The following is a 14,532-nucleotide window of genomic DNA, read 5'->3' as shown; positions in this document are numbered from 1 at the left end:
ATTATTTTTGGATTTGATTCATGAAACCGTAATTTTTTTTTTCTTCTCAGTTTTTCACTTTTATTCCAGAAAATAAATCATTTGTTAAATTTTATAAAGCTTGTTTTCTTCACTTTTTCCTTGTTGCTTTTTGTAAGGCCAATACTCGTATTACTCATTTAGGAAGGATTGTTGAATCAAACAACACAGAACGTGTAAAAGTCATTTTGTACGATTAGGCCCTTATTCTAAATTTATAAAATAGTTTGTTAAAAATTATATGGCTCTATATAACACCCAATATACCATCATCTTGTATAACTGATACCCTTCTGTCCCTCTGCACGCGCTATGGTACTTTTCAAGCTAACATTATAGGAATATGAATAATGACGAAAGTGAGTTAGAACACAAAACATGATGCAGATTGATTCCTTGTAACATAAAGACATAGAATATTGACAAAAGCTAATACTAGAAGGAAGCCACCTTCATGGTTTCCTGATAAATATGTATGATCCACTGACTGGTTTCAGCAGCATCCTTTGCAATATTTAATCCAACATCATTAAATAGTTACAATTTCAGAACATTAGGAACCACCACTGACCAATGTGGACATTTTCCGTCGTTTTTCTAAAGCAAGTATTTGAAGAACTGTGTTTAAAATCAATGTAATAATAATAAATATATAAAACATTAGTGTGGAGTTTCTTGAACATTTGATACGGAAGAGTCATATTCAGTGCACACGTGACCGTCATTCTTTAGTACAGCCAATCAAGAAACTTAATGAAAACAATGGCGAGCATGACCACCAATATATAGAGGAGGAAAAGAGTCTTCAGGGATTTCTCAGTCACATGGCCAACATCACGTGTCTGTAAAGGGTAAAATGTTCTGTTCCACTGGGTAAAAATAGCCTCCCTAGCGCCAGGCCAAGGGTTAGGGCCCACAATACGAAACTGGTAGGGCGTACAAGGGCCAAACACACAGATCAGGGCCAATTTAGGGTCTGTCAGAAGCATCTTACCTGGAAATGAATACAGGACATGCATAACAGCGGATGCAAGATGAAAATGATAGTTGCGACACTGTTGTAAAGATGTTCCTTTCCTCAGAAACTTAAATTATTTTAACATTTGCTTTAACATATCTGAGATATCCCGACATGTTATCAATCTTTTTCAGCTGATAGGAAAATCATATCTGATTATTTTCGTTTTTAATTCCTTTACAGGCAAATACGTCATCCATTTGAATTTCTACAAACGGCACATGACGTTAGCATCATCACTGGAACAGCAACGATATAATCGTTCAAATGCTTTGACGCATAATAAAACCCACCACCAGAGCTTTCATCCTAAATAAGGTTTTGCTGTTTTAACAGTGAAGTTATGAAAGTTTTTTTGTACCGCACTGCTGTACTAAAACTTATCGTTTCATTCAAAATGTCATATTAGTGATGCAGTCCTAAAACAAACAAAAAGCCCCCCTTTGAAATATTCGCGAATGAACCGTAAAAAGACGAGTTTACCGTGACAAATGAAAAATGTATGTGTGTGCTTGAGTAGTCGAATTTTCACGTTTACACTGGATTCGTATTCGTATTGGTAACATAAAAGTTTAGTTTTCTCTCTCTCTCTCTACACACACACACACACACGCACACACGCACACACATACACACACACACACTCACGCGCGCACACACACACACACACACACACACACTTGTTGAATTTTGAGTCAAATATAGTTGGCCTTATCGCCTGGAACATCTATCTGAATTATAATCAACGTATTTGTCATCTGGAACGAAAACCAAGTCAGTACATGAAGTTTTCTCGATCTAGGTGAAAGGCACAGTCACGGGTGGAAGATGTATAATAGGATTCACATAAGATGTTAGTTAGTAGACAAGTTTGATATCAGAATGAAAGAAATTAACCGCAGATGGCGGAACCCATAACGTATTTGACAGTGTTTTCACGACAAATACCTGATTTAAGATATTGGAATTTTCAAATCGTTCAGCCAATTAGAATACATAATCTGCATCTACGGGAAACAAACGAGAGAACTGAAAATTAGTGCCTTTGGCAGTTATAATCAAATATAACATTCAATTGCATGAAGATGGTCTCGTTCTTGAAATGGTCAATGTTTTGTGAGGATTCATGGGAAGTATATATATATATATATATATATATATATATATATATATATATATATATATATATATATATGTATTTGATGGCAACACTTAGAAGAAATATGAAGCTGCGACCTATTTTCGCATAATAAAGTTGTATCTCACTTATAAATTTGCTTAGAAGAGTGCCACGAAACCTAAGGATGCGATTAAATACTTACAGAAGTTGGGCTTACATCCTATTAGTTCACATAGTTCAGTTGCAAACGATACATAATCTACTTGTATTGTATGCCGCTTTGACTGTACATATCGTCGTGCCATGGCTTCCTTTTTCATTCGGATATCCTTCCACATTTCATCCTTTGGTGGAAGACTTGTCTTTCCCTGAAAAATGCATTTCCTTGATGTTTTCTAAACATGGCACTGCGCAAGTCTGAATAACGGTGTATTTTCATATCCACTAATTATCTAATTTCCTAGTGAGGAAGTAGAATTATTGGAAATTACAAAAATGCTATACGTATGTTATTATTTTATCAGAGGAAATGTTACATGCATACATACATACATAGTTGCGAATTTCAAATGTAACAGAAGTGCAGGTAGAAAATTACGTGTTCACGATGATTTCTAATGAAAGTGAAAACCCGTTACAGTTTGTAATGTTTCTAATTAAATAAGTAACTATAATTCGAATGTGATTCATGAATTAATCAACCATGTAAGGTTGTCGAATCTGACATTTATTACTCATATGAAAGGTCGGAATATTCACGTCAGGAAAACAATTATACCTTTTGACACACTTTTATGAACAGTTTCATTCTTGCGCTATTATGTTTTAAAATTACGATGACATGTTTGTACGGCACAATACGTATTTACTAATTGAGCGCAGTTCTAGAACTACCACAATCATGCATTCAACATTAGAAAGCATAGATGAGTTTATAGCATGGTATTTATTATTGGGTATGATGTGTTTGAAATGTAATGCCACTCAATGCCTGATCAACTGATACGATCTGAACACTCTCAGTGAAGAAACACTATTGTCTCAAAATATGTATATATGTATGTATTATCTATCTAAAAGCTTTAAAAAATATTTATAATCTGCTTGAGATTCACGAAAACGAAAACTGTTCCTATAGAAAGTCAATTAAAAATCACCGATTATCGAACTTACCGAAAATACCCTTGTTGCCAAACGACACTGCAGTTCGCTGATAGGCATGATGGCCCCCAAGGGCTGGATGCAGCCAATCACTGCCAAGGTGAGCTTCTCAAGGTCGGGGGGAAACATGTACTTGTACATTTGCACCTCATTCTGTTTGACGTCAATAACGGATTTGTCCAGGAACGGGAAATCAAAATTGTATCCCGTTGCTAAAACTACCACATCCATATTCTCTTCATACGTCCCGTCATCAAAATAAACTCCAGTCTCTGTAAATTCCTTTACATCCGGTCTTATCTGAACTGATCCACATACGATTCTGTTGGGGAGGTCATCATTCACCATGGGATGCTGGGCAGTAGGGGAATGTCTAGGTTCCAGAGAATACAGGCGATGGTCGAAGCGCTTATTTAGCTGGTTCTTGAACTGGTTCTGGATAATGGGTTGGAACAAAAATGGAACCTTTGGAAGGAGAAAATTGATGGCCCGTCGTCCTCGCAACATGTCCAGGGGAAGTCCGTTTGTCGATACCCTGTTTAATACCCAGCTGCCTCTACGTGTACTCAGATATACCTGATAAGATGAAGTATATTGTTGAAACCATTTATGATGGTGAGCGAAATAATTAGTTGAAATGTGGATCAGATTAAGTAAGGGTTTCACTTCTCTTCCCTGTCAACCTCTGTTTCTCGACATCCTCGTTATGGCTTCTAACTGAAACTTTCATGCATTTGTTAATCTTTTGTCTATCAGTTCGTTAAACCATCCTTGCTATTCAATATCTATATGCCAGAACGAGGACATCTAATACATACATATATATATATATATATATATATATATATATATATATATATATATATATATATATATATATATATATATGAGAGCCAGTTCATACAAAAGTGGACCCTTATGACGTTGAACGAGTAACGCTGGAGAAGCCAACTCAAAGTTTGACGTTCAATGTTTCGTATGTCATAATTATGCGGAAGTGATTTTGCCATTTCAAGAGTGAACCAAAAAAAACAGAAAACGTTGTAGTAAATTTTACATGGATTCTGGAGATGGCCATGTATTTAGGGCATGTTCATCCCGAATATTAAAGAAATATTTCAAAACAATGACAAAATGAAGAATGTATTGCTATGCATATTTAACTTAATTATTTGTGTTGTTAGTTTTAGTTTCTGTTTATTTCATTGCAGGTTACTGTAATGTTAAATTGTTTGCTGGACTTGAACTTGTCGAAAGTTGAATTCATTTCTGCTTCACCTGCTTGACTTTAAAAAAAAATGTTTTATTTCATTTATGTAAACAACTAATAATAGCTTCATTATCCTCTATGTGTATGAGCTTATTATCAGGATTATTATTCAGGTAAACAAAGAAGTAAATATGTCCATTAGGATCAGGGTTTTGGAGATTACCATGTGAATTGTAATAGCCATTATATTGTAAATAAATAAGGCTCATTATATCATTCTAGAAGGTTATTTTCCATTAGTTGTTTTAAAATAATGCTAATTGTGACTTTGCGGCCAAGCAGAGAACTATATTATCTTGTGATTGTGAGGATTTTACCAGTCGTGCTTTAACGTCTAGCACTTTAAGTTTTATTATGTTGTGACCAGTTTGGGCTGAATTTTATTTTCATCAAACTATTTAATTAAAGTGATTATTTTCTCTGGAAATGCAAAAGTGGTCTGATAACATTCTTGGATAAAGACATTCACTGAAATTTATACTGAATTCAAGCCTGGAATAATATTTCCGTGATTCAACAAGAGACTGTTAACACATCAGTACTTCGTACGCATTAACGGACACGTCATCGGCTTCAATTTTGGATCTCTTCGGGACTTAAATCGAGTTTTATTCAGAACTTTTTATTACAAGAACTTTTGTCGTTAATTCTTGGATTTTATTCGCAATGCCGTAAGTTTGTTTTTCTCATTTTTCACTTTCTATTCTAGGGAAATAAATTATTTATTAAAGTTTACAAAGCTTGTTGTCTTTACTCTTTTCTGTAACTTACTTTAAGAGCATAGACTCGTAACAGTATATATAATTATTCATGGACTTCTCTTAACTGATCAATTCAATTATTCTTTGCTGATAGACGAATGAGTCTCAGCATCATATTGTTGTTGTTGTTGTTGTTATGGGGTTTAACGCCATTTTTCAGCACAAAATAGGCTATACATGGCGGCCGGTATTAATGGTGGAGGAAGAACCAGGGAAAACCCCCGAAAAAAAGAACCACCGACCCACGAGAAGCTACCGGCAAGCTTTCTCACATATCCACATTGGCCGAGCCCGAGACTGGAACCCACGCAGACAGAGGTTAGATGGCAGTGATCCGTGACGGAGAACGCTTTAGACCACTCGGCCACTCGGGGCTCCTCTCAGCATCATAAAATATATGAATATATATCATATTATGTCCTCTATCTCCCATGTGAATTGAAAAATATTAAATCTAAGAAATATTTTTGTTTTTGCTATCACTTATACTTTCTATGACAGCTGGGAATAAAACAACGTTGCGAAAAGTTTAGCGAATAGTGTGACGTGGGTAGAGAATTATGTAGGATAAGAAAAAAAAAAACGTATTTACATTTGTGTCGGTTTTGTAGCACAAATAGTATAACTGTCTAACTATTTTGAATATCTTTACATGCTATCCGAGAAAACCTGCTTCAAATCACCTTGTCGCGTTTCCCCTGCTATTTTTTCTTATTACTTAAACTAAATTTTATGTTTAGGACAGTTGAAATTTAATACATTAGAAGATGATAGACGTAAGATGTTCATCTGTGATGTTATAGTCAAAGATTGTATGCAATGAAATAGTCCATTGAATCCTACATATAATTAGAAAGTTTAAGAAGAAACAGAAAGACGTAAATGCAAAGTATATTTCACTTTAGGAAACTGAAACAATTGTGTAATATGGTGCAACATAACTCAGAACCCTTGATTATATTCTTATGCGAATTTTTTCAAAAGGTGTTTTTATCAGGCACGTTCATGTAATGTAAATTATGTCAATCGGTAAAATAATTTTATCTGCCGAATAGTCAAAAAATTATCTGCCTATTTACATTAACAATTTATTGTCCAGACGTTTGCAAAATGCTCACGACCTTATATATTTTTTTTTTAAAAGCAAGAAAGAATAATTAACTGCAAGGTGATTTTATACATTTTTAAAACTATTTGTTGAATCCTTTTGTATATTAACTGTAAATTGTTGTTTAGCATTTTAATACGTAATGGAAGATATATTTTCGGTACACTATGGTAGAGTTCTTGCATCCATATCTCATTCTCTCTCGTTGGTGTCAAATGATGTTAGTGTCTAATACGATAGACTTAAAAGAACGTGCAAAATGATTTCTTCATAATGTGGAAAATATAAACCCCGATGACGAAGAATCCAACAGCGAGTAGGAAGCCGTTAATAACGAATCTGACGATATGTTCGTTGAAAACAAAAAAGAACCGAGGTCAGTAAAATCATAGTGGAACATTTTAACCGAAAGTGTTCCTGTTGTAGGGAAAACTTTATTGCCAGTCAGAACCAACATGCGGTTTATGACCACATCTAAAACATGAGGGGAATTAGAAATGATGAGAGAGAAGAAGTATTAAATCGCCCACCTGATGGAGATAATACGTATCAGTGGAGGGACTGCCGGGGATATACGGTGTTCTGTTATACAATTTTAGGTCATCTTTGTACATTAACAAAATATATCGTAATGTCTTACATACAACGATGCTGGTTTTAATCACAATCAAGGATTATACAAATCTGTTTACAATTTGTCAATCGCATGTTATTGGATAAAATAACGGTTCACATTAGTTTCCAATGTTTTCATGCAAAAGTCTGTTAAAATAATGTTTTGCGTTATTTTTTTCAACGATGGAAGAAAATAACTACACAATAAATGTGACATTAATACGTAGTCATGCGCTCTCTGCATGTGTGTGTGTGTGTGTATGTGTGTGTGTGTGTGTGTGTGTGTGTGTGAAGACTTCCACAGAGACTCAGGTAATAAATCAGCTAGCACCACGCTACAGATTACAAGAACATTACTTGGATGCATGTCGTAGTTTATCATGCTGGAATGATTAATTGGAAGAAATACACAAATTAGGGGCCAACATATGGGAATCATATGATGGAAAGTTTTACAAAGATGCCTGTATGCGTTTCGGATGATTCTAGTTTATATCCATTAAACTGCTCTAGTAGATTATATATCGAATACGTCTTGATCTTCTTGATTTTCACCTACCTGTGATGCGACTCGGCTCAACTCCACGGCAGCATCACCTCCCGAATTACCAATACCAATTATTACAATCCGTTTTCCCTCGTAACCTCGGCTGTCCTTGTAGTCATGAGAATGAATGACCTTGCCCTTGAACGTGTCAAGGCCGGAAATCATCGGCATATGCTTGTCGGCGTGGTGACCAGTACATATTAGGACGCCATCAAATATCAGGTTTTCTGTCTTCATGTTAATTTTATCCGTCACCTGTACGTCCCACTGCCCAGTCTCAGAGAAGTTGTTTGCCCGCTTTATGTAATCAACCTGAAAATTATAATGAAAATGAAAGTACGAAAGGGAGTTAGAGACAATGAATACAAAGTACTTGCAGCTGTGGTTCTTTTGTTTTTCAGCATCACAAACTCACATATCCTATACTTTTGGGGTTTCATTTTTTACTAGACTGTTGTATCAGACAACTTAAAGGGCTTTAACATCATTTTTGGATTGGTTGAAAAGGAATATCACACTTTATCAAAAATTCTCTTGAAATTTAGGCTTAAATCAAGGTTAAAAAGGCATTTGTGAACGTCAGTTTCTGTCCAAGGTGAAAGTCATCGTCGTAGTGATGATGAGAACCTGGCTCAGTAAAAACGCCTGTATGCAACATCAGCACCAAAAGATCAGTGAAACGTATGAATTGGTCAGTGTATATATAACTGTAGTGAGCAGCATTATTAATATGTAACAGTCTTTACTGGAGCAGAATCAGGAAATAAAGAAGAAAAATAACAAATCAGAGAGAGAGAGAGAGAAAGAGAGACAGAGAACTGTATATAAACATCTGTGGGACTGTTACAACATAATCATGATCTCAAAGGGGCTAACATTTCACCACATAGTATTTAAGTCATAGCTCTGCGCGAACCTTGATTTAAATACATTCATGACACTCAATTAAAAAAAAAGTTCAGGAACTGAAAATATTTTCTGTGTTTCGCTATGTTACTACTATAAAGCTTATAACAACCAATGTTATTATATGCTCATTTTTTTCAATTAACTTTACATTATCTGAATGCATTATTTTTCCATACGACACGGCTTCATACCGTACCACACAGGTGTCTAAAATAGTATAGTTCATTAGGAACTACTTTGCAAACAAACAGTTTATACTCTTTTAGTACGCGCTTAGCTTTTGGTTTATTAGATTCATTTGTGGATGAACTAAACAAACTGTTTCGTCCATTTGAAGGTAGAGATGATAAAGTTAACGATCTGGACGAGTTCACGGAGTCACAAAGGAAACTTTCAAACAAAGAAACGAATGAACGTGATATTCGCAATGTCAACAACAATCGTGGGAGAACAGTTTGCAACATTTCGCATATAGTAGGGTTCAGACTATGACCTGTACTCTCTGGGGTTCATAAAAAGAGCCCTTTAATGCATTTTGAGGTCATGGGCATATTTATAGGAGACGTACCATTTTACAAGCCAGTCAAAACACTAAATTTGAGACAGAAAGTTCCACTGAAAACTTTGGTAGGAAAACAAGAGCCTCCAGCCAGTAAGCCAAGACGACGAATAAGTATTATTTCCTCATGCAAGGGACAGGGCATACACATGTGTCTTCTTTAGCTGGTAATAAGAACAGTAATAAAGATACATACATGTACGCATCTTTAAATTTCTCAAAATGTACTTTCTAAGATAGTTCTGCAAATCCGAAGACATTAACCATGTCATTGAAAACATGATACACACAGAAAATTGTACCATAATTTCGACTACGTTTTCAGGTGAAATCACTTTCCTCTTAATACACTGAACTGACCCGATAAATACAGGTCATCATAAGCAGAAAATCAGAAATGAACTGGATCAACAGAAAAACCAAATCCACTCATTATAGGTCAACTAGAAAAGCGTTTTCAATGCGCATCCATTCAACATTTGACTCTAAAACTCAATTTAAGTAGATCAAATGAGAATTTCTTAAAACAATGTGAAGCGCGCGACGAAGTTCAAACGTCGCTGGGCTGTGCTGTGTGCGCCTTAATACTGTTACTGTGTATTGATGAATCTACGGTTGTGTATTTATTTTGAAAATATATCATAAATTCAATTACTTCGATTCTTGTAGTGTATTCCTTTATTACTAAGCCTTATGTAGGAAACATAAATGAGTATACAATAAAAAAGGTTATTTCATTTGTATGTGAAAATATAAGCTCGTTCTTTCTGACGAATACTGCACCCCCAAGGTCGAGTAATATTATTCAGAATAAAGTTGTTCATAGTTTTCCACATAAATCAAGTAGCCTAAAACATTTAGAAATGAAAGTTTCCATCTCACAGTAACAAATTGATCACATGGATGTATTTATGTAGCGCATTATCATTTATTTAGTGATGGCCACCGTAACTACAGCGGTCATTCTTTCCATCACTGGGTGCCTACGCTATCTCTGTATCAATATTTATATATACGGTAACTGGATCTGCCAATGTAGCCCCTTTGTCAGAGAAGGTTACAATAAACAGACAGATCTAAATGCAACACACTTATTTATGCAGGAAACACAACGGTACTTTGTAAATGGAAAAAATAGTACTCCATAAAATATACGAACACATATTGCACAATGTGACTGGAAAAAATCAAAATAATCAGACTCATATGTAAAAATAATGTATCGGATTCGTGTTTTTTTCAAATAAATTTGTCAAAACACTGCGTATTATTGAATACCATAGCAACAACAGAAAAGGTTTTTATTGAAAAATGTAAAGATAAGTAATGAACGAAATAACAATGTAATATGCAAACATATTATTAACTTGACTAGGTTAGTGTAAAAGGAGCTAAGCATTATCAAATAAGTAAATGAAACAAATAAACACACTGTATGGGTTTCGAAAGGGTTTAATCTGTGCGCAGGCTGAGAACCTGTTTATTTTATCAGCCGTTTGATATTTCTTTTAAGGAAGTTTTCAATTATTGCGATGTTTGGATAGACAGAGACTGAAAGATATTCTCTTCGTTTTCTTACCTCTTTATTAAACCGAACGTGTTTCTTCAGACCGAAATGATCTGCGTACATGTGGAAATATTTCAGAACATAAGTGTTGTGCATAAAAACGGGAAACTCCTTGGGAATTGGAAAGTCGCTGTAGCACATCATTTCCTTGCTTGTGTTTATAACGGTTGATCTCATAACACACGCCTGCCCCTCCCTTACAGATTCGGTGAAGTTCCATAATCCCCCAATTTCCTCGGTTCTTTCAAAACACACAGGTTCTAATCCCTCATCAAGGCAACATTTGATTGCCGTTAATCCACTGGCACCGGAACCTATCACTGCTACTTTCTTCGCCATGTTACAAATCCTTCTTTTTACTTAATTGCTGAGCTTCTTTTAACTTCCTTCTGTTATGCAGACGGGCACTTGAATAATACTAAATAGTTATCACCACACAAGAGCTATCTTTGCTGGGGAGCATTCATTTTACACAAATGTATAGCTCACATGTATAAACTATACATATCCATAATAACCTCGAGGGATATGTCCTGATGTCGATATAAAACGATAGTGTTTGCAGAGGGTACTAAACCTTGACATTCAGATTTATCAGTCCAATCAAAGTACTTGAAGTACCTCATGGGCCTACGCCAATCACGTCAGAGTTCGAGGAAGGATGCAGTTATAATTTATTACCCGTTGATGGACCTTTAATCAATATCGAAGAAAGAGATTTTTAAAATATGGAAAATGCAGAGGTTATATCAATGTAAGTACTAGACAGTTTTTGAGAGAGAGAGAGAGAGAGAGAGAGAGAGAGAGAGAGAGAGAGAGTGACACAGAGAGACATAGAGACAGAGAGAGAATGAGAGACAGACAGACATGTCTACTAAAATAAATTTGATGCGTTCAGTAATTTAGACTATGCATCCAGTCGATTATAATGGTATAATCTCATAAAGTACAATTATATGCCTGCCGATTGAAGTTTTTCTTAACGGAACTGCCTTCTTGTTTATATATAGAATTCTCAAGAAAGAAACGTATGCATTCAGGACAGTGAAATGTACTTAATATAATTGTAAATTATCCCCTCGTGATAATGTATGTCTACCAGATTCCATTTCTTTACAGCATCTGACTGAACATTTTCGTTTATGTTCATTTACTCACTTGAATAAATACCTACCTAACAACCTTGCTACATGCATGCGTTTAAAAATAAACTTAAAGTCCCCTATTAATTGGTTTATGTTAAATGAAAAATGAATAAACAAAAAACCCAAGAAAATATGGAAGACTCTAAATGTGAAGATATTTTAACGGTCCCATTGTACATGGAATATAACACAGTCGAAGCAACATTACGTCTGCCTTATTGATTGGTGAAATAATCGACGGACAAAGTGATAGCTGGATTGGGTGGTTTATATATGAATAGCCTACGTTATTAGACACGATTTATCCCATAGAATGCACAACAGTCATAGTCATTTACCATAAATACAATTAATGAAACAAGTTCTCGTTTAAAAGACTATTGACCCGTTCCATAGCTGTAAAATAGCAACAATAAGTAGTTTTCTAAACATAATATTAATCCAATCACTTCCTATCAAATATTGTCTAGACTCAAAGTCGTGACCTGCCCCCGAGCGATAAATTTTCTAAATCGAACGATGATGTTTTTATTATTATTATTATTATTATTATTATTATTATATAAACATGAGAGATGGAGAAGCTCTAGGACTCTTTCTAGAAATATAATCGTCACCGCTAATTCATAATGTGTTGGGGTTCATTATCAGTTCATTGTATACTTCCAAAAGACTCGATTTCATTTCCTGCTTCATACTTTCAAGTTGATAGGCTTTCGGACTCTACTTCTAGTTTGAATATAGACGACAAACTAGAAGTAGAGTCCGAAAGCCTATCAACTTGAAAGTATGAAGCAGGAAATGAAATCGAGTCTTTTGGGAGTATACAATGAATTGATAATGAACCCCAACACATTATGAAGTTTTCTTGCCTTTCAAGTATTCGGCGAAAATTTACCTAATTCTCAAATTTGAGCATGATCTTATTCAACTTAAAAATATTTATTGCAAGCAAATAAAATAAATCCAGAGGTCAATGTCCTTGCATGTGTATCTGTCTACAACTCACTCTTTCCCGCTGGTGGCGACCGCTCCTAGTGGTTAGAGCGTCCGCCTCTTATGGGAAGATGTCGTGGGTTCGATCCCAGGCCGAGTCATACCAAAGACTTACAAAAATGATACTAACAGCTGCCTCGCTTGGCGTTCAGCATGAAGAGGTTAGTGTTAGGAATGGTCAGCCTGGTGTCAGGATAATGTGATTGGGTGCGACATCATGGTACATGTCTGCGGCATGATGCCTCAGTGCTAGACATCACTATAAACTGTCACACTGCAGACATCGTAGCGATATGACTGAAAAATTGTTAAAGCTACGTTGAAAAATCCAAATCACATCACATCACAATACCCTCTGGTGGCCAAGCCATGCAAAGATAAAATTGTTACTAGCAACTGCCTCACTTAGCGCTCAGCATTAAGAGGTTAGTGTTAGGACTGGTCGGCCTGGTGTCAGGATAATTTGGTTGGGTGGGACATCATGTTACATGTCTGCGACATGATGTCCCATTGCTAGACATCACTATCAACTGCAACACTGCATACATCGTAACGATATGACTGAAAAATTGTTAACGCAGCGTTTTAACTCCAAATCACACACACACACACACACACACTTATAATTCTGCCTTGATGATGATTTTCCATGGACATCATGTCGATTACACTGATAAGCTCATTGGTAATAACACTCATGTACATACTTGTGTGTTACTTGGCATTGGCACGGATTACTCAGTTTCACGAACACGGCCAAAGTGTTTTTGATTTGTACTTTGGAAAAGATTGATTCGCTTTCCTTGGTCTAGAATATTATACTAAATAACCGTAGAGAAAGTACTTTATTAACTACTAAAAAATACTACACGAATCAAATTTTAGTGGGAGCTTCTCAAGTCAAACTTCACTTCCTAGCAAACACAAAGCGGCCACAAAATAATAGTCCCTCATCAGCGGTGTCTCCTATGTTCCACCATACATGGCGGTAGTCTGGCAAACATATTTTTAAAGTGAAAATGCCAGAATAGGGAATTCAATCAGGTTAGTGTACCTTAATGTGGGCCCCCAGGGCCTGTAACGGGACGTGAACAGGCTTGGCAATGTAACGTTTATATCTTCGTACACTTAAAGTAACTGTGATATGTATATATCATTTCACTTAGTTTCTATTCCATGCAATTTCCATACGCATGACAGTTAAGGTTCAGCGAACAAGAAGCTTACCGTGTTTGTATTGCACAACTTTCTTCATAAAAAACATATTTCATGTTTAAATTAAGAGTGTTTCTTATATTGATTTAATGAATGTGAATGAAAATAGAAACTCAAAAAGAAAGGAATCAACTTATCAATTTGCACATGTGATTGTGAATAACAAGAAAAAAGCGTAGGGATGTGACGAGTTCATTCGCTCGGTTAATACACAGTTGCCTGTAGTAAATCTTAAATCCGTTCAAAGGACAACTATATGCATTTGTATGTGATATTAATAAAATACATATATAGTATGTATGCTGTATCAATGATATATCACTCGTTGTATACATTTTTCATTAAAAGGAAACTCGGCAAGCCTCATTTCCTTTTAATGAAATATTTATACATCTCGTGCTACATCACTGATAAGCGTATATACTATATATATGAATGGTTATCAATGTTTTCAGTGTATTTGTTTCCCATATGTTGCTACTTGCCTATTTCGGTCTCAGAATAATTCTATTAAATATACTTT

The 14,532-nt window shown here is 35.4% G+C and overlaps 1 protein-coding gene across 1 annotated transcript; it reads right to left on the bottom strand.

The window, feature by feature from the left end:
- Window positions 1-402: 402 nt before the first annotated feature.
- LOC149780396 (flavin-containing monooxygenase 5-like) lies at window positions 403-11,191 on the bottom strand. Its single transcript, XM_089937319.1, has 5 exons — window positions 10,666-11,191; window positions 7,631-7,930; window positions 3,330-3,893; window positions 2,359-2,524; window positions 403-1,012 (listed from the first exon to the last, which is right to left on the bottom strand). The coding sequence occupies exons 1-5, from the start codon at window positions 10,990-10,992 to the stop codon at window positions 747-749; spliced, it is 1,623 nt and encodes a 540-aa protein (XP_089793445.1). The 5' UTR covers window positions 10,993-11,191; the 3' UTR covers window positions 403-746.
- Between the last annotated feature and the right edge of the window lie 3,341 nt (window positions 11,192-14,532).

This window comes from Sinohyriopsis cumingii, chromosome 16 (genome assembly GCF_028554795.1).
Source record: "Sinohyriopsis cumingii isolate HCF-2022 chromosome 16, ASM2855479v2, whole genome shotgun sequence".
NCBI lineage: Eukaryota > Metazoa > Mollusca > Bivalvia > Unionida > Unionidae > Sinohyriopsis > Sinohyriopsis cumingii.
The sequence above is the reverse complement of the archived record's forward strand: the minus strand, read 5'-3'. Positions and strand labels throughout refer to the sequence as shown.

Coding starts and splice junctions, on each gene's coding strand:
- LOC149780396 (XM_089937319.1), bottom strand. CDS start 10,992: ATGGCGAAGAAAGTAGCAGTGATAGGTTCCGGTGCCAGTGGATTAACG. Junction 7,931..10,665: donor ACGTTCGGTTTAATAAAGAG/GTAAGAAAACGA, acceptor TATAATTTTCAG/GTTGATTACATAAAGCGGGC. Junction 3,894..7,630: donor TGAGCCGAGTCGCATCACAG/GTAGGTGAAAAT, acceptor TCATCTTATCAG/GTATATCTGAGTACACGTAG.